The 25,280-nt window shown below is 44.3% G+C and overlaps 1 protein-coding gene across 3 annotated transcripts in view; it reads right to left on the minus strand.

The window, feature by feature from the left end:
• Nucleotides 1-22,360, minus strand: part of STK39 (serine/threonine kinase 39) — a 119,530-nt gene extending 97,170 nt beyond the window's left edge. The window contains exon 1 of one of the 3 annotated variants that reach the window (XM_081175484.1): nucleotides 22,278-22,360. Coding sequence is in view for 2 of the 3 variants with exons in the window: in XM_081175480.1 (XP_081031606.1) it covers nucleotides 15,212-15,443 (232 nt within the window). In the remaining variant the exon portion in view is untranslated. Of the gene's footprint in view, nucleotides 1-14,709; nucleotides 14,783-15,211; nucleotides 15,960-22,277 lie in introns of those variants that run through there. The other 2 variants (XM_081175480.1, XM_081175481.1) reach the window with 2 other exon arrangements.
• Between the last annotated feature and the right edge of the window lie 2,920 nt (nucleotides 22,361-25,280).

Here is a 25,280-nt window from a genome sequence, read left to right on the forward strand (position 1 = left end):
AGACGAAGGTGAATCTCTTATTCTTCATGCCATAGATCGACCTATAATGCCACCCACTGAAGGCTTATTAAAAAACTTAAACCACCTTAGGAACATTGTTCTGAGATAGTAGCTCCTGCTTACATTCCAGGGCTCCTTCTCCCTTGACAGTTTCGCATTCAGGTACATACATCCCAAACGACAAATACAAAGACCTCTCCTTGAATCAGCTGTGAATCATGTACGGACACTTAAATCACAGCTTTAATCTGGAGGAGGGGTGGAAATGTTGCTTTGAAATGAACCCCAGGCAAGGCAGCAATCGGGAAAGTGATGCTCTGGTCTGCTGCTTGTGCAAGGGTAAAAAATAAGCACACATGTCCTACTCCTGTATCCCCCTCAAAGTGGAAAAATGTCATGAGAAGCAGTCCTCAACCACACTCTCTAATTTGGAGTGCACACACCCCATTGTTGTTTTTTAAATTTAGCATTATGACTAGTAAATGTTGTATCATCTGTGGAATTATTTTGATGGTTACTAACTTCTTACAAAGGTCCATATAGTTAAAGCTATGGTTTTCCCAGTAGTGATGTATGGAAGTGAGAGCTGGACCATAAAGAAGTCTGATTGCTGAAGAATTGATGCTTTTGAATTATGGTGCTGGAGGAGACTCTTAAGAGTCCCATGGGCTGCAAGAAGATCAAACCTCTCCATTCTTAAGGAAATCAGCCCTGAGTGCTCACTGGAAGGACAGGTCCTGAAGCTGAGGCTCCAATACTTTGGCCACCTCATGAGAAGAGAAGACTCCCTGGAAAAGACCCTGATGTTGGGAAAGATGGAGGGCACAAGGAGAAGGGGACGACAGAGGACGAGATGGTTGGACAGTGTTCTCGAAGCTACCAGCATGAGTTTGACCAAACTGTGGGAGGCAGTGGAAGACAGGAGTGCCTGGCGTGCTCTGGTCCATGGGGTTACGAAGAGTCGGACATGACTAAACAACAACAAACTTCTTACCTAAATGCCTGTCAGGAGCAGGTTGGCCATAAAGCTCAAGTTGATTAGAGCATGGTGTTGATAACGCCAAGGTTGCAGGTTTGATCCTCATATGGTACAGTTGCATGTTCCTGCATTGGCAGGGGGTTGGGCTAGATGATCCTTAGGGTCCCTTCCAACTGTACATTTCTATGATTCTATCAGGCCTACCTAGTGAGCACAGCAACTCGTCTCGGTAGATCTGGCCCCTAGGAGGAAGCAAACCCATCTAGCAGCCCTACTGGGAAAGGGAGAGAAACACCAGCTGTGGCATGTTGACGCTCCTTTTTCTGTGCATGGCTGTTGCTACTGTAGATAAAGGGCTGGAGTTTATTGCTGTAGATGCTTGTGGGCAGCAGTTCATGGTGTGGGGGGAGGCTGGGTGGATTAGATGGGAAGGGGGAAATGTTGAGTTACTCAAATGCCACTGAGGTCTATTGGCTCAGAGTGGGGTCTTCTTTGTGCAAGAGGCAGAAGAGGGAGGAAGAGGGCTATGGCAAGTGAAAAACAGGGTGGGAACTGTTGCTAAGACCACTGGTTATTTAATCTATTTGAATGTCTTGGAATTGTATAATTAGAAGGCACAACACCGTCTGGTCCAACGCCCTGCAATGCAGGAATATTTTGCCCAATGTAGGGCTCAAAAAGCTGTGATTGAGAGTCTCGTGCTCTACCAACTGAGCTATCTCAGCTGTCTTGTTTGTTTTTACCTAGGTATTTGGTTAAATTGGAAATGCAATTTTTTGTTACTGCAGTTTCGCTTGCTTACCTTATGACTGAATATTTGAGCTGTTGCTTACAGGGCTTGCTAATACGATTATTGCAATTTCTGTATTATTTTTCTTTGCTTATTTGTATTACTTTGTTCTCCGCTCTGAGACTGAAAACATTCAGTGAAGAGCAGAATATAAATACTGTTAAGTAATAATACTTATTATTGTATTTATAATACTTAAATAAGTATTATTTAAATAAGTAAATACCTACTTATTTAAATAATACTTTAGCAGTATTATTTAATACTGCAAATAAGTATTTATTTACAGCAAATATTTATTTACTGTAAATAAATACTTTGCAGTATTTCTGTACAGCAAATAAAGTATTAGAGAGCCAGTGTGGTGTAGTGGTTAAGAGCGGTAGTCTCGTAATCTGGGGAACCGGGTTCACGTCTCCGCTCCTCCACATGCAGCTGCTGGGTGACCTTGGGCCAGTCACACTTCTCTGAAGCCTCTCAGCCCCACTCACCTCACAGAGTGTTTGTTGTGGGGGAGGAAGGGAAAGGAGAATGTCAGCCGCTTTGAGACTCCTTAAAGGGAGTGAAAGGCGGGATATAAATCCAAACTCTTATTATTATTATTATTATTATTATTATTATTATTATTATTATTATTATTATTATTATATTTTATTGTTTGCAACGTGTGCTGGTGGTACCTTAGGCTGTAGCATGGGCAGTAAATCAAAATGACAACCATCAGAAAGCTACCTCCTCCCCATCAAGAGCAATTTTCCAAGGTTAAAGTTTAAGAAAATATCTCATAGGGCAAAAAAAATTCATACCAAGCATGCAAGAGGGGGCAGGAGTCAAGCTAAAGGACAGAGGAGTGAGAAGGCAATGTGCATTCCAGCAGACTATTTAAGGGGGAAAGGGCTCCTGGAAATTGAGCAGAGTTTGCCCAGCAGCAGAGTAGCCAACACATAGTTGGTCTACCTATACACAGTAGCCCCAAAAAGAGTATGGTGAATCAAAAAATCCCTTGTTCCCCCAGGTGAGAGCTGAGAGGCAAGGGTTAAAATCCACCTCTGATGGAGGGCTTTGGGGGGGGGGGTTCCTCTCTCTTTCCGTCTCTTTCTCTTTTTTGTTGTTTATTATTCTTATTTAGTGTTTTTTAATTGGATTCTATGCTGAAAAAATTCAATTTAAAACAAAAATTAAAAAGGAAATCCTTTGTTCACTACATTGGGATGATACCGGCCTATGTTCAGGGTTGTTGTAAGGAACCCCTTTTGAATACTTGAAAGCACAGCGGACACTCGGTTATCATTGCGCTTACTTATTATTCTGCAGCAGAACTGTAAACGCACTTGAAAGTAAAGTGTGCTCGGGAGGGCTGTTCTCCCAGGACAGCTGATTCCTCTCTTGCAGCATATGACTAGATATTCAGTTGTCCCTCCAAAGCCAGTTCCATCTGGCTGTGGTTTCCTTGGACAACATAATTAGTAAGGAATACTACAGCTGGTTACAAATGCAGCTGTCAGGAAGAAGAATCCGGCCGCGTTACCCGGTGCCAAACTTTGCAGAGCCAGCACTGTCCAGGCTGACATTGAGATCAAGCGTGCCAGAACAGAAGTTTAGGCTTTTACTAAGCAATATTTCAACTGTGGCATAATATTAGTGGTATTTGGTAGGGAAGCTACTCATTCAGCAGCTGGCCATACGAAGGGGGTTTTGTGAACAAGAAGTTGGGGGAAGCAAGTTCCCTTGGCTTTTAAAAATTAATTATTGTTTCATTATTGAGGGAGGACATCAAGTTCATGGCGTGCTATGATCTCAGGGAAAATACTATGAAGATGATATATAGATGGCACCTTACTCCAGCAAGATTGGCAAAAATGTACAAAAATAGATCACCTATCTGCTGGAAAAAGAGATGGGATCTTATTTGCATATGTGGTGGAACTGCATAGTTATCCGAGACTTCTGGAACAATATTTATGATGAAAAGATATTTAAACTTAATTTTAAAAAAAGACCAGAAACCCTCCTTCTAGGCATACTGCCAATAGAAATAGGAAAAAATATAAAAACATTGTTCATGTATGCAAAATATTGGTGGAAAGAAATTGGAAAAATGAAGCAATACCTACAATAGCAGAGTAGCAAGCCCCAATGATAAAATATCTACAGCTAGCAAAGATGACAGGGAGAGTAAGAGATCAATAGAAACAGAATATATAAACAATGAAGAATATTTAAAGAATATCTAAACAATTATTGTAAGAATAAGAATCTCCTGGCAGAACTATAGTGATTCTTGTAAATAAAAGGTGGAAATGATATTATGTTTGGACGTATGAAAATAATTAAGTTAATTTGAGACTGTGCATTATAAAGGAAAGAATAGATATAGTAAATGAAAATATTTGGAAGTCTTTTTTAGCTAATTCACAGTAATGTTTTTGTTCTTTTTTGTGAGTTTGTAAATATGATATAGTATTTACATATATGAAATGTATAGTATTATTTTTTTGCTTTTTATCTTTTTCTCTTTTTTCTTTCTTCTTTATTTTCTCACTTTGTGTCTGCATTAAATATTGCATTTTGATATTTTTTAATTCAAATTAATAAAGATTTAATAATAATAATAATAATAATAGTAATAGTAATTATTATTTTTGTTGGGTGGCGTGGCTGGAATAGGTATGTACCCAATGCCTGAGCCAAAATCTACCTATAATCTGTAATCAATAAAATTGTGTCCATTTCTAATCCAGATTGTTGTCTGCTTGATTTTATTAATCATATCTTACATTTAGCCACTGCCCGGGGGGGGGGGGTGGCACTGTGACTGGGCCCACAATAAACAAACTTTGTGGTGAGTTCCTCTACCTTCTCCCCCAGAAAAAAACCACTGGTCATATGGATGGCTTTATTCACACAATTGCACCAAGATGCAAGTAAAGCATGTGGTCCTCACTAGGGCCACACTCACAACCATCATTTAGAGCTCAATGATGCTACTTTAAACAGTCCTGGCTTCCCAGGGAATTCTGGGAGCTGCTGAGAGCTCTTCGGAGAACCCTATTCCCCTCAGAGAGTTGCAATTCCCAGAGTTCTCTGGGAATAGGGAATGATTATTAAACTATTCTGGGAACTGTAGCAAAACTAAGACAAATGTGCACCCAACCAAGCAATTCCACTCTGAGATTTCCACCACTTAGTCTGGCGACTTTATTTTCGGGTTCAGGTAGGGTTTCAAGTTCAGAAGACTTGGCACCTGACATCTACAAGAGAAGGGAAAGGGTTGTGACTTGATGGCAGAGCATCTGTTTTGCATGCAAAATGTCTCAGGTTCAGTCCCCATCATCTCCACATAGGCAGGGTTCGAAATCCCCCACATGCCAGGCAAGTTTTGCGACTGGCGCGGGCTTAATTGGGACCACGTGGAGATCTCTGGATGCCAGTTTGGTGATTGACATCTCCATCTGGCTGGCCCCTCCAACTTTCTTTTGCAGGTAAGTAAGAGCTTATTTGGGACACGGGTGGCGCTGTGGGTTAAACCACAGAGCCTAGGGCATGCTGATCAGAAGGTCAGCGGTTCGAATCCCCCCACAACGGGGTGAGCTCCTGTTGTTCGGTCCCTGCTCCTGCCAACATAGCAGTTCGAAAGCACGTCAAAGTGCATGTAGAGAAATAGGTACCACTCCGGCGGGAAGGTAAACGGCGTTTCTGTGCGCTGCTCTGGTTTGCCAGAAGCGACTTAGTCATGCTGGCCACATGACCCGGAAGCTGTATGCTGGCTCCCTCGGCCAGTAAAGCGAGATGAGTGCCGCAATCCCAGAGTCGGTCACGACTGGACCTAATAGTCTGGGGTCCCTTTACCTAAGAGCTTATTTATTGCATTTATATCCCACCTTTTTCTCCAAAGAGTACAGGATTCACCCTGCTCCTCAGTTAATCCCTACAACAACCCTGTGAGGTGGGTTAAGAGACTGCGACTGGCCCAAGGTCACCCAGTGAGCTTCATGTCCGAGTGAGGATTTGAACCCTGATCTCCCAGGTCCTAGTCTGACTAACCACTACACCACATTGGTTTCCTAGAGCAGTGTTTCCCAAACGTTTTTGGGCAACGGCACACCTGCTTACCGGAAAAAAATCTCGCGGCACACCACCATTAAAGCCCCGCCCCGTGACGTCAGCGCGCAGCGTCACGCCGGGAGGGACGCACAAAAGTGAACGTTTTTTCCCTCCCCCTTGCCGGGGTGGGAGGAGGCAGCAGAGCGAGGGCAGCTGAGGCGGCGGCGGCAGCTGAGGCGGCGGCGGCTGCGATAGCGGGCGGAGGAGGAGCCGTCGCCGGGAGTTGCTGCTGCTGTTGTTGCTGCTGCTGCCCGGACATGCCGGCCTCCTCCTCCTCCGCTGTCTCGCGCTCCTCCCTTTTGCGCGCGCTGCCCCGCCGCTCGGCACCACCACCGCGGAGCTGCCCCCGGCTCGACGCGGATCCTTGCCGCCGCCGCCTCTCGCCGCCGCCTCTCGCCCGCCTCCCTCCCACGGCACACCAGCCGGTGTCTCACGGCACACTAGTGTGCCGCGGAACACCGGTTGGGAAACACTGTCCTAGAGTACTTCTGCTATGGGGCGGTTATATAAATTAAGTAGATTTAAAAAAAATACGGGGAAAGCAAATTGTGACTGACAGGAGGATCTGAAATATTTCCCCTGGCGCTCGAATTTGTTTTATTCTGGATTGCTTGGTGTTTTGATTTGTTGTAAACTGCTTTGAGATTATTATTTTTAATATAAAGTGGTATTGAAATGAAATAAATAAAAATAAATTCCACTGCCAAAAAAAAAAGGCATCTAAGCATTCTATTGTGGTGACCGTAACCTAGGTTTAAGTAACATTTTGCAATTATGGTAGCTAATATATCTGAGTTTCTAACGTTACATGGATGTGAGGGAGTCCCATGACTGAAAGCCTGGCAATCCACTGCTAGTCTGTGTATAATTCACTGTTTCCCAAACTTGGGTCTCCAGCTGTTGTTGGACTACAACTCCCACCATCCCTAGGTAGCAGGACAAGTACTCAGGGGTGATGGGAACTGCAGTCCAAAAAACATCTGGAGACCCAAGTTTGGGAAACACTGGCAAATGATTCAGAGCTGGGTGGATCACTGGGTCTGATGCAACTTCCTATCTTCTTCATGAGACATTTGCTCCCATCTTAAAAAGAAAAAGATGGTGTTACATCACAATTTCAGGTAAATCTTCATGCAAGACTGCAGAGGAAGGGGAAATCAAGAGTTCAAAAATGCCCTGCCTTTGAGAAAGGGGAAGAAAGGCTGGAGCAGATTTATAGGCAAAATTATGAACTATGAGCGTATTTCTGTTTCCTTTACCCATCTAATCCAGACTACCAACCCCACATACAGTGGTACCTCAGGTTACATACGCTTCAGGTTACATACGCTTCAGGTTACAGACTCTGCAAACCCAGAAATAGTACCTCGGGTTAAGAACTTTGCTTCAGGATGAGAACAGAAATCACACGGCGGTGGCACGGCGGCAGCGGGAGGCCCCATTAACTAAAGTGGTGCTTCACGTTAAGAACAGTTTCAAGTTAAGAACGGACCTCCAGAACGAATTAAGTATGTAACCAGAGGTACCACTGTACATGTATTTTTCAAAACAGAGATAGCTGTAGTAGCAACAGGACCTATATCACCACCATGCAACGTGCTTGGAATCGAGACTACCTGCTCATCTGATCAACAGTCAAAAACTATACTTGTACCTGCCCAGTCTCTCACAACCATATTATCCTCCTTAGCACTTTCCTATAGCTGGAGAAATTTAGCAGTACTTTGGCAGCAGCATCTACAACTCTCTCTCCCATTCATGGCCCTGACTCTAACTGGAAGAGGGGAAAGCAACAGCCTGGGGCAGAGGTTTCCAACCTTTTTGAGTCCACGGCTCCCTTGACCAACTGCATTCTTTCTGCGGCACCTCTGTGGGGCTCTGGAGCCAAGTTATGTCACCCCTTGCCTGCAGAGCTGGCAGCCTCTCACCCTTCTAACACCCTCCCTCAGCCTCCTCTCCCCTCTCCTTAGGAGTCCTCTGGGCAGCCACAGCTGCTGCCCCTGGTCTCTGAGCTATCCACTCTGCCCCAAATAGAGGTGCCTCCTCCCACCACCCCACAGGGGCCTGGGAAGCACCCTCAGAGGCACCCCTTCGCCTGAGGAGCTTATAGCCAGGGCTGCTGCAACAAACAGCTGTGGAAGCCTTTGGGAGGCAGACACACAAGAGGGCATCAGAAGAGGGAGGGAAGGAAAGAGGGACAGAAGCCAGTGTTGCCCACAGCACCCCTGACCATCATTCAAGGCACCCCAGGGCACCAGGGCACACCGGTTGAAAAGTACTGGCCTAGGGGAACACAGTGGGCCTCAACTATATGCAAGGCTAAAGTAATAAAACCGAGAACTAAGTGTTTGCAAAACTAGATTATTATTCTAAGACCTTAACAGAGTGATCCAACATCAAAACACTGGCAATGTCAGCCATCACAATGTACATAGTACAAAATGAACGAACTAACATTCTGCCATTCAGGTCATGCCTGCAGATAGGGGCAACATTCATATTTCTCAAATGGTTTAATACCCAAGCTGCAGGACTAGGAACAAGCTACGAAAACCTCTGGGCTAGCATACTCTCCTTGTGTCTTCCCACACTGTCAGCAGAAGTTTGGAAGCTTTTGCTTCCACTGTTAAGCTTTTATTTCATTTATTAAATGTTTATTCTGCCTTTCTTCCCTGATCACAGCTTGCCATGTTATCTGGACACAGAATGGCCATTGACATAAAACTGACCATAGTTTAAAAAGACAGCATGGTCTGAAGCAGACTTTAATTAAAGGTAAAATCCGGACAGCACAACAAACCGCAAATTATCATTCCCTTATGTGTTCACGTTATTACCACAAGGTCTCAAGGCAATTTGCATTAATAGAGCAGAAATATACAGAATACATACTATACAATTCAAACAGACTAAAAGTAGTTGTACTGAAAACAGTCGCACAACACAACAATATAATCCACCATTAAAACAAACCAACAAACCCCACAGGCAAAGTGGAGGCAAGAGCTTCCAAAATCCTGCCCCCATGTGGAAAGAGGTATGAGTTGCACACTGCTCCTGTATATCATATTAATTTAACCATGGTTTAGTGTGACAGGCAAACATGGCTGCTTACTGCAGTTGTGAACTCCTGCTTTTGTATTATTCTCAAAGGAAGTTTTGTCCTTACATTAAGGCAAAGAGGCACAGACCTCCTTAACTTTTTCTTCATGGGATCATTAGCAGACCGGAGCTATCTCTTCCCAGGATGCCTCTGTCAGTTGCAAAGCAACAACTATATCCTCCTCTACAGAGTGGAGAATTCCAGAAAATCTTCATACATTTTTCATCAATGAACATAATCCTCCTTTGGCAGGGAAAACTGAGAGATGCATTCTTATCAAAAACAGCCACATGTAAACAGAAGTAAGAAAAACCCCTCAAATAGCTCTCATAGGAGCCCTTTGTTCTTGTGCGTACAGCAGTCTCACAAACTTGGGGGAACGACTCCATACAAGGACAGCAGCTTTTAAAATAATCAGTAAAACCAAGTTGACATTTGTTAGAGTGGTATGTTTTATTCATGTAAATATGCTGACATAATCAGGAAGCTGAACTGAACTGCACCCTCAGAAAAAAGGTATGTGCACAGGTATGTGCTTAATTTTATCTGCATGAGTAAAGCGACTCACAATGAACTTTCGCCTGTGTACAAACAGATGTTGCTTGAAAGGCTGGGACCTCAATGCCAGTTGTCAAGCCTGAAGCTCAGCAATTCAGATATACTGGCCAAGAAGCAACATCTTGAATGCAGGAGCTAATAGACTCTTCCCGCCCCCTTAAAGTTACTCCTGAGTGTTTAACCAAAGCCTAAAAATAGAAAAATGCTGTTACCTCCTATTTAAGCTGCAAGTAACCTGCTGGTCTGCTAACTGTATTAACAGCTCCCTGGGAGGCTTCGCTTTAATCCACAAGCGAAATCACTAACTCCTCAAGTAACTATAGTGAACTACAGGACAAAGAGCTACTTCTAAAGTGGGAAACTATGGCAATAGGTAAGCTGGGCAAAACACATCTAGCTGAAACTTTATGAACCCCTTTGCTCAACCCTGCAAGTTTGATGCAATGACAACAGTATGCCAGGAGCAGCTTTGCTTAGTCCATGGAATAAGGAAGGCTTCCACTAAGGATGAAAGAAGGAAAGGCCTTTGCTATCTTACTTTCCTGTGGTTTCTAAAGGGAAAGCAGAACCTCCCAACCAGATTCCCAAGGGTCTTGGATGCTGCCTGGTAGCCCTTCTGCCAGTACAGTTCTCGTACACTAAACTAAGCCAGCAGACCTTCATACACAGAAAACCTGTGTTTTGTATCTATTAAATGGACTACTGGGGTCCCAATTTTAAGAGGGTAGATATAATACAAAACCTATTGAGCTGTGTGTGGCATCTTCCAAAAAGTACTCAAGAGTGTATGGGGTGGTGGGCTCAGTGATCCATCCTCCTCCTCTGGTTTCTCTTTGCTCAGGCCAAAGGCTAGCTTTATCAGCGTCCTGTTCACACGGTGGCCAACCAAATGCCCATGGGAAGCATTAAGAAGGACCTAAACACAACCGGATTCTGCTCCCTTGTAGTCCCCAGAAACTGGTATTCAGAGGCATGTACGTCCTTTGACAGTGGAGATGAAACATGGTGACCCTGGCTAATAGACGTCAGCCTTAACCTCCATGAATTTATCTAACCAAAGCCTCCGAGTTGGGTAGCCCTCACTGCCTACTTTTGGAGTGAGCCGTATAGTTCAATTATACACTGCACGAAGTAATTTCTTTTATCAGCCCTAAACCTCTGAACACTTCACCTTGCCAGGTGTCCAGACGTTCTAGTGTTATGGCGGGGGGGATGGGGGACTTTTCTCTATCCCCTTTCTCCATGGCAGACATAGTTTTATAATCTTCTATCATGTCATCTCTTACTTTTTCTCTAAACTAAAACTGTTAAAAAGTACAGTTAAAGATAAAGTAGCCAAGCATATAGAAGAACAAGCCTTGCTAAAGCAAAGCCAACATGGCTTCTGCAAGGGCAAGTCCTGCCTCCCAAGCCCACGGCAGTTCTTTGAGAGTGTCAACAAGTGTATATAGATAGAGGAGATCCAGCTGACATTGTGTACTCAAGGCATTCAAAAAGCTTTCAATGAGGTACCTCATAAAAGACTTCTGAGGAAGCTTACTAGTCCTGGAATGAGAGGGGAGGCTCTCTTGTGCATTGAGAATTGGTTAAGTAGCAGGAAACAGAGAGTAGGAATAAGTGGACAATTGATCACCTTATTCTCCATTTATCTAATACTGTTAAAAGAACGTAAGGCAGAGTCCTCTTCTACTAGATATGCACCAGTAAGGTATTCAAACCCATTAACAGCAATGGGATATTTGAAGCCAATTGTCATAATGAGGGCTTCCCCAATGAAAACTAAAGACCTAGAATAAAGTATGTCTAACTGCTGCAGTGGGTACACACTGCATGCTCTTGTTGTAAGTATAAAGTTTTTAAGAGCCAATTCAGAGATTACATTATCTTGACCTGAAAATGAATGCAATGCAAATCACACAAAAGGAAACAGAAAGCCAGCAGGTAAGTGTCATCCGGATTAGACCAGAGAAAGTTAAAATCCATTCCTCTGGCACTTTTAGCTGTCAAATATGCTTCAGTCAGGAATCACAGTTGTTACACTAGTCCGATCATGCTTTTAAAACAATCTTGCAGGTAAGCCACATTTAATCAGGACAAGCATTTTACAAGACTCTGTGCACAGCTACCTTGCAACTACAATAATAAAAGTGTGGTTTTTGTGGCCTGTCACTGCTTTTACTTATCTGAAAAGTTAATTCAAAAGGAGCATTGCTCTGGATTAAATTAGGATCCATCTGGAGCACCCTTCCAAAAATGCAACTCAGAGAGACATGTATTATAACAATGCCATAAGTACTGAACATCCATGAATTCAAACTAAGCCAAGATCAAGAATCTTACATGCTCATGTTGTAATGAATGAACCGACTAATTGCACCGGTTAGGGTTTTCAGACCTAGTGCCTATCATAACATCAGCATATTTATTACCATATTTATTAAAAATATGGTAATTATGAAACATTGAGAAAAGATCCAACTTTGATTTAAGTTACGTTTATTCTCGCAAGTTCAAGATTGCACTATTTCTGTTTGTTCTTCTTTGAAAGGTGAATACTGTATGCTTAGCTCATATCCAAAGCTGATTTTCACACGACTAGTTTAGGCCTTCATCTTCCTCATTTTGTAAGCAATACATAATACAAAGAAGCTACAAGTCATCATACGGAATTAAAGGACCAAGATAAAAAAAAATAGTTGCTTTAAAAAGTTTGATTATATTAAGCAACACTCGAAGGGACAGCATTTGGTTTAAACGAAGTCTGGATTTAATATAAGGACCCAAAATATTAAAAATCCACCCTGGCTCTCTTAAAAGTTAATTCAGAACCCTCTATCAATCAGTTAAAGCCTGATTCTCTTGGTAACCCAACTTTTTGTACTGTATTTGTTATTGTGCAAACTATGAATCTTTAGGCTGTTCTCCAAACAGTATGGCCATTTGATGTCTCTAGTCCACTACCAGATCTTATACCTAGAAAGCATGGGGCACTTAAAGTACAGTCCTATCCATGTGTTCAATGGTGCTCACTTCCTAGTAAACAAATCTTGCTTAGAATTAAGATGGCAGCACAAAACAGAAATCCTTCATTTCACAACTCCCTAGTCTATGAATGTAAGTTTTATACCACAAAAAGTGTGTGGGCTATGTGGCAAGAGAGCATGTGCCTAAACTGAACAAAGCCAGATTTTTGTTACAAACCAGTATGTTTTAACTGTTGTGGCAGCCAAGGAATGTGCATGCTTGTTCACTGATTTTCTAAAGTTTCCTATTTAATTCAGATTTTGTTTTCTTGGAGAAAGAAGTCACCTTGATTTAAATAAAGAGTCTGCAATTCATTTAAAAGTCAATGGGATTTTATCCTGCTTAGCTTACTTAGTAAAAAGTTTATTAAGCATTTTGGAAAGGAGGACAAGTGACAAATTACAGCTTCATTTACGAAGCACATGGGACTGGGAACAACTACCACGGAATTCAATAGAACTTACTTCCAAATAAATACACTTAGGCTACCACTCTAAGAAAGTGATTCACTGATTTCTTGCAGAGGCTTGTTTAACTCCTACCATGATGCAGCAGTCTCTGAAGGACATGGCCAGACATGGCTGGCTCTTACATTTCACAAATTTACAGAATTGCAGAGTTTCAAGGGACCATGAGGATCATTTAGTCCAACCCCCTGCAATGCAGGAATCTTTTTGCCCAATGTGGGGCTCGAACCCACAACCCTGAGATTAAGAGTCTCATGCTCTACCAACTGAGCTATTTCCAAAAGCAGAGTGTCCATTTGCAATGTAAGTTGTGTCAACACAAGGTCTCTAAGGCTAACCGGTCAGAAACCAAGGCAGACCATCAACCAGAACAAAATTCTCGTTTTAATTTGCTTTTTAAAATAAATCCCTCTCCGAGGAAAAGTTGAGCGGAAGCCACATAATGAACATCAACTGGCCCCAATAAAGATTATTTTACTCTCCCTGCAATGTTCTCTGTCAATGAGATGATCTTTAAAAAAACTAACCACTTAAACTGGTGCAATAAATGTTGGAGCATATAGTTAACAGAAAAGTACGGTCCTATATCTCTACTCAGAAGTAAGCCCTGCTGAGTCCAATGCGACTCTGTTAAGTGTCCCCAAAATCTTGATGAAGAATGTTAAGTGGACAAACAGTTTTACAAGGTGCTTTTGCTGGTATTCTTCCCCCTGGAGGATGAGGATGCTGGCAATCCACAAGTGGAGCTGATGCAGAATACCACCCTGCTCCAGAAGCAGAAAAGAGGAGAGCTTAGGCACCTTGCTTGCACAGCAGCATCCTTCAGCTATTTCAGTGCCATGGCTGTGAGAAGGCCAAGAAAGAAGTAGGATGACAGGCAGCAGGACAAAAAGACTAAAAAATCCAAAGGACAAAAGGATACGGTTTCTCTTGTTAGCAGTCCTTAGGAGGCTTCAGGGACCACATGCAATACAGACGCACATCTCGACAAGTACAAGAGGGGTGCCAAAACTTCCCAAAGGAGAGTCTGCTCTCTTCTTTTCTTTAAATGCCCATTTCAGCAGTTCTGAGGCCATCAATATTAAAAACAACTGCAAGAGATACTGGAGGCAGCCCTACCCCACTGCTGGATGCGGCCTAGCTCACAAAGCAATGACACTCCTGGATTTGGAGTTTTGTTGCATTTGCAGGCTTTAGCCGTGTTATCTCTCTCTATAAACCAGACTTGCAAACCAATGCCCAGCGAATAGCATCCAAGTCACCCCTCAGGCTTATTTAATTAACTTCTCGGGGAACGTGAAAGAAACAAGAAACAGACCCAACCTACATGGTGCTAACATCGCTGCAACAGCAAACGAGCAGATTATTAAACTGGGGAAGGTAGAAAGATGGGCACTGGCATTAAAAAAACACTTAAAGCAATAGCTATGCCATTGCAAAAGAAACCTACTTAAAGAGTGAAGAATATGTTAAAGGGGTGGGGCACGGATGGTACGGAGGGGAGAGAAAGGAGAGAGGTAACTGAAGCCCTTGGCCAGGGAAATGTGCAGAAAACTGTCATCTAAAACTGATAGACGTGACGTTTCTGGATGCAAGAGTGACGCTGCACCTGGAGAAAGAGTTGGAGGGTGGGGGCGTGGGGGAGGCGGACAAGAGAGATTCAGGGAGGCCGGGGTGGACTTACATCTCCCCACTAACAGGAGAGAGAGAAAGTTGGGAGTCAGAAAGGCAAGAAGTGCCATGGCAACTTAGGAGGCCGGCAGAAGCCGCAATGCTTAAGGGAAAACTCCGGGGAGGCGAGGTGGGGGTGGGGGAGAGAAATCGAGACAGCAAAGGGGGGGGTGCTGATGCCCCACCCCTCCATGAAGGCAGGCAGGGGAGCCGGCCCTAAGTGTTCTAGAACGAGCCGGGCTCCGTTCTCCTCCCCCGGATCACGGAACGTTGCAACAAGAGGAAGCGAGATGAAAGCGGCGCTGTGCAAAGAGCCGGTGCCTGAAGCAGGAGGAAGTCAAGTTTGCAGCATCGGGCACTGCAGTGCCGGGCGCATCCGCCGCAATGAGAGCCTCTGGGCTGGGGAAGCTCAGAAGAAAAAAAAGCCGGTAGGCCCCAAAGCCGGCTGACGAGGCATCCCAGACACCCACCCGCCTCCCCCTGAGCCGCCGCTCCCTGCTACACGCGCCACTGACCGATCACCTCCTGCAGCTCGTAGGCGTCCCGGCAAATGGGCCAGCCGACGGCGGGCGGCGCGGGGGTCGGGGGCGGCGCAGCGGGCGCCGGCTGGGTCTGTTGAACCTGGGGCTGGGGCGGCGGCTGCTGCTGCGGCGGCGGCGACGGCTGCGGCGACGGCTGTTGCTGGGGCTGCTCCTGCTGCTGCTGCTGCTGCTGGACGTGAACGGGCGAGTCGCTCTGCTCCGCCATGATGCTGCCGGAGCGCACAAGCGGCGGCGACCTCCTTCAAACTTCGCTGCCAGCAGCACCTTTAACCCTCATCCGCAGCTCGCTCATCCACTCCCTCCCTCTTTCCCATCCTTCCTGCCAGCCAGCCAGACGCGCGGTGGGGGAGGGAGCGCACCGAGGGGGCGGAGGCTGAGCTGCTGCTGCTGCTACACGCGTTAGAAGCAGGAGTAGCCCTACGCAGTCGAGAGCAGGAATTGATCCGCTTGGCACAAACCATAAATAATATTGAGGAGGGATAGTTGCTCAAAAAGAAAAGAGAGAGGGGTAAAACCAGCCCTCCCGGGAAGGAGGTTTGCAAACGACGCTCCTCCTCTCCGCCGAGAGGATGGGTCCAATAATAACGTTTAAGGGGCCCGATCCTCTTCTTGTGCATGCTTACTCGGAAGCAAGTCCCAGTGAGTTCGGAGGGACTTCCTCTCAAGCAAGTGCACAGCCTCGTTGTGGGAATGAGCCGGTCTCTTTGGGCATCGCGGGCAGGGGTTTTTCTTTCGTTTCTTTTTGTTACTATTATTACTTCCGAGTCAGCAGGCATTGCATTCTGCTGCATAGGAAAGCGATGGGTGAGAGGAGTGGTTTTATGCGGTTTGTGACTCTTCGTCGGTTCCAAAAACTGGGGAGCCAACCAAGCATTTATTTTTCCCTGCCATGCGGCCCTGATCTTTTCAATTCAGATCGCTTACTATTCAAATACACTTCTTTAAACATACTGCCGCACACAATGTGGGTAGCAGAGGAGCGGATAAAAACTTTCTTGTTATATATCAAAGCCGGGAGTTTTAAATCCAAAACGTTTGCAAGAAAGGGACTACAGGGTGACTGTTGCCTCTCAGGTTACCGAAGCACAAAAGCTTCATCTTGGTTCCTGCCCACTGTGGTTTGGTGATTTAACTTGTGAAAGATGCCTGTGTGTACTTTATCCAGTACTGTACAAGGTTACTTTCTGGAGCAGAGGAGGCTCGTGTGGACCATTTTAACATGCGTAACATAATGTATTATACACAATAAATGTTGGGTTTTCCCACAGGGCACCCCCTAGTTAGCAAACTCCATTGTTTGCACAGTTGGAACAGCAATAAAATGGAAGGAAGATTTTGCATTTAGTATGTGATTGTGCATTTATTTTGCAAGATGTGCAGTGCCAACATTATGCAGAAATTTGAGATTGATATTACAGTCAACCATACTACAAGCCTCGGTACTCTGTATATGCTGAGTTTGAAACCTAGGCCTCACAAACTTGCACAGTATGTCACTGTTTTTATAAGAAACAGTGAAAATACATTTTTTTAAGTCTGGGATTGTTGTTAACAGCACTTGGGCCATTTTTTTAATCAAATGTACATTTCTGACAATACCTTTTCCCATTAAATTTATTGGTGCTAACATTCAGAAACTTAATAGTTTGTGGCAGTTCTGTTTAAAATTGTTCATGTGACAGAGTAGGTGTATCTCATTTTCTTTTTGAGTGAATCATTCCTACTCGTAACTTTCAAGAAGTGATGATTCACATCACACTGTGTTCGTTTCCCCCTAAAAATCCCCCAGTCCAATAATTCCATTTTCTTGTAAGTTACCTTTTCTGCCTATAGTCACCCATTAATTCCATCTTCTTTCCATTCAGCCCACCCAGCTCTCATTTAAATTCCCGTATTTTTTGCACCATAACACTCACTTTTTTCCTCCTAAAAAGTAAGGGGAAATGTCTGTGCGTGTTATGGAGGGAATGCCTACAGGTGGCATGCCTACGGATTTTCCTCCTCTAAAAACTATGTGCATGTTATGGTCTGGTGCGTGTTATAGAGCGAAAAATACGGTAATTTATTTGCAGGTCTTGGATTACATTGCTGTGCTAAATACACTATAATAAAGATTTTCAGGAAAATTACTGGTATGGCACCTGAATTTAAAACTTCCCACTGCTCACATGCTGGAGGAGCTGTAGCCACGCTCACAGATGAGAATCTATCACAGTATTATTATTTCTTTTACGCAATAGGAACCATACAGAAGCAGACACTGCAGGAAGTACAAGGGTCAACGCAGGAACACATTGCCAAATCCAAGGCACAGGCTTGGCAATGAGAAACAATAAAGAAAAGCGCTTCTTACAATATAGATGCAGATGCAGAGTCAGCCATCCCATACAGGGATCAAACTTGCAACCTTAGCATTACCAGCACCATGCTCTAACCAACTGAGCTATCCATATGTCTTCATGGTTGAGTAATATCAACAAAATGTCGTGTCTTTAGGATCAGAGGAGAAGCTTTCCCGATCAGAGGGTAATTGACGCGAGCAACCAAGATATTGCTGTGTGGCAGATGCCTGCATTTGAATGAAGTCTGTACATGAAATAGTATAACTTTTGACAGACAGACTACGAGAAAAAGACAACAGTGACTTTGAAAAAGAATGGGAACCATTTAGATTATATCTGCAGAAACAAAGAAAGTATAGACTTGATGGCAGGATTTAAATAAACATTCACATCATTAGTATTATAAAATGTGTAGAAGACAGGGAAATAATATGGTGTACTTATTTTCATTTTTATATTTTTAGGTTAGATGTTATTGTATACCGTATTTTGCGCCCCATAGGACGCTCCGGCCCATAGGACGCACCTAGTTTTTTGGGGGGGAAATAAAGGGAAAAAATTTTATCCCCCCCCCCCCAGGTGCGGGGCTGGAAGAACCAGGTCGGGGAACAGTGGGAAGGCACGCTCTGCCTCCCCGCTGTCCCCCGAGCTTGTGGGGCTGGCGATGGGCAGAGCTGTGCTGATCCCGGGATGGCAGGCAGCTCTGCGCCGCCATCCGGAGCGGGGCGGAGCTTAGCGCCCCGCTCCGGATGGCGGCGCAGAGCTGTGCTGGTCCCAGGACTGCAGGCAGCTCTGCGCGGCCACCGGGAGCGGGGCGGAGCTTCGCCCCCGGCTCCCGGTGGCCGCGCAAAGCTGCGCTGATCCCGGGACTGCAGGCAGCTCTGTGCAACCCTCGGAGCCGGTCTCCCGAGGGTTGCGCAGAGCTTCCTGAAGCCTGGAGAGCGAGAGGGGTCGGTGCGCACCGACCCCCCTCGCTCTCCAGGCTTCAGCGAAAGCCTGCATTCGCCCCATAGGACGCAGGCACATTTCCCCTTCATTTTTGGAGGGGAAAAACTGCGTCTTAGGGGGCGAAAAATACGGTAAGTATACCATTAGTATTTTTTCTTTTAGGAGGTAGCAAGGTGGGTGAAAGGAGAAACAAACCAGAAGCGGACGTTGGGGGAAGCCTAGGAGGGGAGGGAGGAAGGAAGGAATAGAAAATGTTATGGGTATGAGATCTATGTAATGAATGAAAAAGAAAACTGAATAAAAATGTAATTAAAAAAAATAGTATAACTTTGTTTAAAAATATTGATAAAATATAAGATGCCTGTGGAGTTCTAGGAGTTTAGTACTAATCTGCCTTTGTTTATTCCTAGCATAGAAATCAGTTACACAATTGCACTTATAACGTGGTCATATACAGTGGTACCTCAATCGCACCGCATGTGTGCGCAGAAAGGCACCCCTGGTTACGAAGTTTTCGGAATATGGCCAGGCCTCTGGAATGGATCCCGTTTGTAACCAGAGGTACCACTGTATATTCTGACGGCTCAATTCTACGCATGTCGACTTAAGGGCTGTGACATGGAAGAGGGAGCATGCTTGTTTTCTCCTGCCCTGCTGGGTAGAACTCCAGGTGAGGCAATGGCTTCAAGTTACAAGAAAGGAGATTCCAACTAAACATTCAGGGGGGGGGACTTTCTGACAGTAAGAGCTGTTCAGCAGTGGAACAGACTCCTACAAGAGGTGGTGGGCTCTCCTTCCTTGGAGGTTCCTACTCACGAGGTTGGATGGCCATCTGTGACGGATGCTTTAGCTGAGATTCCTGCACTGCAGGGGGTTGGACTAGATGACCCCTGGTGTACCTTCCAACTGTAAGATTCTATGACTCTGTGTGCAGTTGGAAGGAAGGCCCAGTGAATTCAGTGGACCTTACTCTCAGGTAAGCGTACAAAGGATTGCACGCCTCCCATGAAATTTCAAGGGCGTGTCTTCTCCAGTCATTTTGCATCTCGAGTTCGGAACCCAGGAAAAGGTGTGCCTCGCAATCCTGCACTATAGGGCTGACGTAGTGGGCATGGGATTGCTACTTTAGGCTCATGCACACTTAGGGGTAGCCCCCACTGAACACAGTGGGGTTTAATTCTGAGCAAACATGCATAGGATTGCCCTGTGGATCTGGCAAAACCATTTATAGTCATTCAGAGTACTAAGGAAAATATTTGATATGCCAAATGCCCATTCAAAAACAAAATCAAATGCAAGTGCTTTACCAAAAAAAAAAAAAAAAAACTTTAAGGGGAAACGGCATTTTATGTAGAAACCACTGCCTAGCTATTAGCGTGGCTGTAATCTAGCTCTGAATGAAGAGAGCAAATGTGGGATGTTGAGAATCAGTCAGTTTCCTGTGAGGTAACAGGGAAGTCTTTCCATTTTACATCAGTGTGTTTATTTGCTTTTTCAGATTTGCACAGGCAATGGGTTTTACACACATCAAGGCAACAGTCTTCCGTTTCAACACATTTTAGGTAGCTGGACATGTGGAACAAACAGCAGAGGAACTTAGGTTTCTCCCGTAGTTCTCTCAGCTTCTGACAGATACGCATATGATTCAAGGCTACTGCAGTGGTTTCAAAATTGCAAATTTAAAAGCCTGAAACAAACTTGATAAATTCTGTTTTTTGTCCCCCCAGTTATATGAAGAGATGACAACAGCTGTAGAAATGCAGCCATTGTTTTTGAACTCTTAACATTTCTGCAAGGGTTGCCCATTGTATACTTAAATTGGGAAAAAAACCTTTTCTCTAGCTTTTCTCTACAACACAGAATTTCTAGTCTTATCTTCTTACTTTTGTCATTTCGCAAAGCTACCAAAAGCTCGAATGTGTTGTGTTTTCCAAGGTACAGTCCCCTCTTTTGTAAATGGGGCTATATGTCCTTTGGAACATTTTTTTTAAAAAAATGTAATACGTTCCATATACTGTACAAGCAACTGCTTTAATTTTGCTTGCTGCTGACAGATTTTGAAGGTTACATCAAAATAATGTCAGACTCCACGGCAGCGCAGATCAGAACAAACGATAATAATAATTAAAAAAAAAACTTGATTACTGATCAAATGGAGCCCCTGTGCATGCCATGAAGAGGTTAATGGAATAGATTTGATGCTGTGCAGATGGAAGCAGATGCTACTCGAAACATTGCTGTGTAGGTGTAATAAGAATTTTAAAGTCTTATATATATATAAAATAGATGTTCATAAATGTACCAAGCAAACACATACAAATATGTAAACCCCCTGTCTGAACCCCACAGAAAAGTCCTGAAACCATTTTCTCTCCCAAAATGACCTCAAACATTTCTCTGCAAGGTCGAAGGAAAAGGGAAATCTCCCCATTGTCTCTTTCACAAATCCTGTCTTAAGGACACATTTAAGATATGAATAAAGTGTGGACCTGTGACCTGGATTCAGGAATTGAGTAGTTATCATAACAAGAGTGGCCAGGATGCCCAGGTAATCCAATCAGGTAACCTGGCAGACAGGAAGGAACAACACACCCAGATTTCCGCCCCTTCTCTGATATATTAAGAGGGTGGTCTTGGGCCACACCCCTTCTGTGATGTATGTATGATGTTTCTGGGGGTGGTCTTAGACTCCAGGGCGGGCAATTAAAAATATATACAGTGGTAAAGGTAAAGGGACCATTAGGTCCAGTTGTGGCTGACTCTGGGGTTGCGGCGCTCATCTCGCTTTATTGGCCGAGGGAGCCAGCGTACAGCTTCCGGGTCATGTGGCCAGCATGACTAAGCCACTTGTGGCGAACCAGAGCAGCGCACGGAAACGCCGTTTACCTTCCCGCCGGAGTGGTACCTATTTATCTACTTGCAATTTGACATGCTTTCAAACTGCTAGGTTGGGAGGAGCAGGGACCGAGCAACGGGAGCTCACCCCGTCGCGGGGATTCGAACCGCCAACCTTCTGATCGGCAAGTCCTAGGCTCTGTGAACCCACAGTGCCACCCGTGTCCCTTATACAGTGGTACCTTGGGTTAAGAACTTAATTCATCCTGGAGGTCTGTTTTTAACCTGAAACTGTTCTTCACCTGAAGCACCACTTTAGCTAATGGGGCCTCCCGCTGCCGTTGCACGATTTCTGTTCTCATCCTGAAGCAAAGTTCTTAACCCGAGGTACTATTTCTGGGTTAGCAGAGTCTGTAACCTGAAGTGTCTGTAACCCGAGGTACAACTGTATAAGGGCCTGCACGCATGGCTCGGGGTCCTTCCCCCCCTCCTGTGTGTTGCGGGGAGCACCCTGTTGCAACAGCTTTAATAAAGATCAGGCTTACTAGCTGCTTTGCTTCTCAATATTCTCTGGTTGGTCTCTGTTATTTTCTCCTACCGATAGAGAACCTACAAAAGGACTCTATATGGGCTCTTGGGTACCCCATAATGGAAAAGGAGCAGTTTTTTTTCCTCATAACATAGGCAAGGATTTGAAAAGAAAAAAGAGATGCCCATAAGCAAGGCAAAATTCTTCACAGGAAAGACAACCCTGTCTGAAAACAGCGTATTATTGTGGGTCCTTAAAGACTAAAGAAGTTATCATGCCATCAACTGAGGTACTGAAAACATTGGTGGAGGGTTGTTTTTTCTGCCTTTGTGCTGCTGTTTCCAGGCATTGAAAACCTCCTTAGTTTGAATTGGGCAATACTCACCCACATCCTGTGTGGCTTATGCTATGGTAGCACTGGCGTTGCCTTCCTTCTCTCCTCCCCCCCTTGCCAATGACTAGTTTGTGACTTTACCATCAGCGGTCACATCCACAATCGTATGTTTAAAGCACATGGTTTCACAAGGCATCCTGGGAACTGTAGTCTGTTACAGGTGCTGGGAACTGTAGCTCTGTGAGGGGCAGCTAACAGCCCCCAGGATTCTTTGGGTAAAGCCATGTGCTTTAAATGAATGGTGTTTCACAAAGGAGAAATTAACAGGTGACAGGATTACTGGAGGTATTTTTTTCCAGGGTGGAGGTAATAGTTTTAAGAAACAGGACATAAAAAAACAACAACAGAGTGAGGGCATCAAAACAACCGACAGCTGCAAATGTGCTTCGACAGCTGCCGTTCAGGAATATAGATGCCTGATATGCAGCTGTTAAAAGTGCAGAATCCTTGACAGAAGGAAAGCTGCCCTTTGCAGTTCCTTTTCTCTTTCCAAGAATTCCAGCTGTTCACAAAAATGTGCATCTGTACAAGGCCCCTGGAAATGTTTCTAAGGTGTGTAGATAGGTGTGTGTTTGGGACAGTCCAAAATTAAATTCAGAACAGATCCCAACTGCACCCAAAAGGCACAGTTTGTTATTTATTAATTAGCTTTACTGTATTTCTAGCTCACCTTTGTCTCCAAGAAGTTTGAGGTGGTGTACATGGTTCTTTTCCTCTTCGTTTAATCCCCACAACAGCCCTGTGAGGTAGGTTAGGCTGAGAGGCAGTGACTAGCCTGAGGTCATCCAATGAGCTTCACCCCAGTGGGGTTTGAACCCTGGTCTCCCAGTTCCTATAACCACTACACATGCTGGCTCTATAGAACAGTAGATGAGCATGATCTTCAGATTTCCTGGTTTGTCTCAGCTGCCAGGTGAGATATATGACAAAGGATAGGATGCACGGGACAAGGGCTTTTCAGTGGCAACTTGTGGGATTCATTCGCTTGGCTTCCTGAATTTATATCTGTCTTTAGAGACACCACATCACACTACAATTACAATGTGCCTATGAGCTTGATTTTGACCCTCTTTGGTTTGATTGTTCTCCCTGCTTCATTGTACTTTTTGGTGTTGATTTCCACTTGCAATGGAAGTTATATAGCTGCTTGGAAGGTATTGTATAGATAGAAAATCAATGTAAGTATGTTAATAAATATGTATTATTTATTAACATTAAAGGTAAAGGTACCCCTGCCCGACAGGGCCAGTTGTGACCGACACTAGGGTTGTGCGCTCATCTCACTCAAGAGGCCGGGAGCCAGCGCCGTCCAAAGACACTTTCCGGGTCACGTGGCCAGTGTGACGAAGCTGCACTGGTGAGCCAGCACCACGGAAACACCATTTACCTTCCCGCTATAAAGCGGTCCCTATTTATCTACTTGCACTTAGGGGTGCTTTTGAACTGCTAGGTGGGCAGGAGCTGGGACCGAAAGACAGGAGCTCACCCCGCCGCGGGGATTCAAACCGCCGACCTTACGATCAGCAAGTCCTAGGCACTGAGGTTTTACCCACAGCGCCACCCGCGTCCCATTTATTTATTAACATTATTTATTATTTATTATTTATTAACTCGTCTATTTACTTTTTTAAAAAATGTAATAAAACACTTCTGGCACTTGTGAGTTAGGAAGGCTAGCCAAAACAAATTAGTCAAAGGTATTGGCAATGGTTAGTTAGATGTGTGATTCTACTAGATCTTGAGCCCTCGTAATATACCGTCAACATATTTTCTTGTAATTGATTAATGCGTGATTATCTCCACTTCCACAACATTTTATCTTTTAATCTCGCCGTCTGTAATAGTTTCATTGTTCCTGTTCCATGTATGTCAGGGGTATTGAATCTTTTTCATCTAGAGGGCCATATTCCCTTCTGAGAAGTCTTTTGGAGGCCAAACAGCTGTGGAGAGCAGCACCAAAATCAAAAGTGAAAGAAGCATTTGATGCCGTTTTTATCTTCGTACAGTAGGCTAGTTTCCAGACATACTAGCACAGAATGGTTTAAAAAATAAGATGAGTGACCTAGAGTATATTTTATAAAGCAACTGTCTTTTTGTGCTTTTCCTGCTGCTCCTGCTGCTCTGTATAATTCTAGAATTATGGACGGCTTTTTGGCTGCTTGGCGTGCAGGATTTATACGACCTTCAAATTCTCTTTCTTCTGCTCCTTCCAATTTTACCATTGAGAAAGGAAGCCTGGAAGAATGCTGTTCACACTGACTGCTTACATATTAATCTCGTTTCACAAATTCATTGCTTGAAAGAAGTGAAAATATGGAGCAATTAAAGAATGGTATATGTTCAGCAATTAGAAAAGAGAAAGAGGAACACTGTTTGCATTCGACTCCTGTCCTCTGTACATTGTACATCATATGACAAACAGACTATGCATAGGAAGAAGTAAATTATATTGTGTAATTAGGGCTGGGAAGTCAGCACTACAAAGTAGGATATTAAATCGGAAGGCCATAAATAAGTGATGTTTTTATAATTTATCTCTCACTAATATAGATGGATTTGCCCCGTTGGGTTAATGTTTTGATATTATGTCCTCTCAACATAGCAGTTTGCTGGATTGGGATGCCCCACCTGAAAAAACTACCTAACTTACTTCACTGTGGAGAGTGCAACACACACTTTCCATTGTGTGGGCAGAGATGTCCCCTCACTGAAGTGACTAAGACAATCCTCGTAGGTGCAGCAGCTGCAGTATGTACAATCAACTCAAGGTGCTTCTAGATTGTGTTGATGGTCTGGAGAAACATGCACCTAAAGGCCTTTCCATATGTTACCCCTCAAAAAGCTTCTGTTTGTTCATCTAGGGTGGCAACCACGATAATGGATGGAGAACCCAACACGTCTGAAAACACAAAGTAAATGTGTACCTTGATGTTAAAGGGGAGAAAAGGTAACACACCGAAGACTAGGGAGCAAGTCCCATTACACAAAGTAGAG

The sequence above is a fragment of the Podarcis bocagei genome (assembly GCF_964188305.1).
Source record: "Podarcis bocagei genome assembly, chromosome: 1".
NCBI lineage: Eukaryota > Metazoa > Chordata > Lepidosauria > Squamata > Lacertidae > Podarcis > Podarcis bocagei.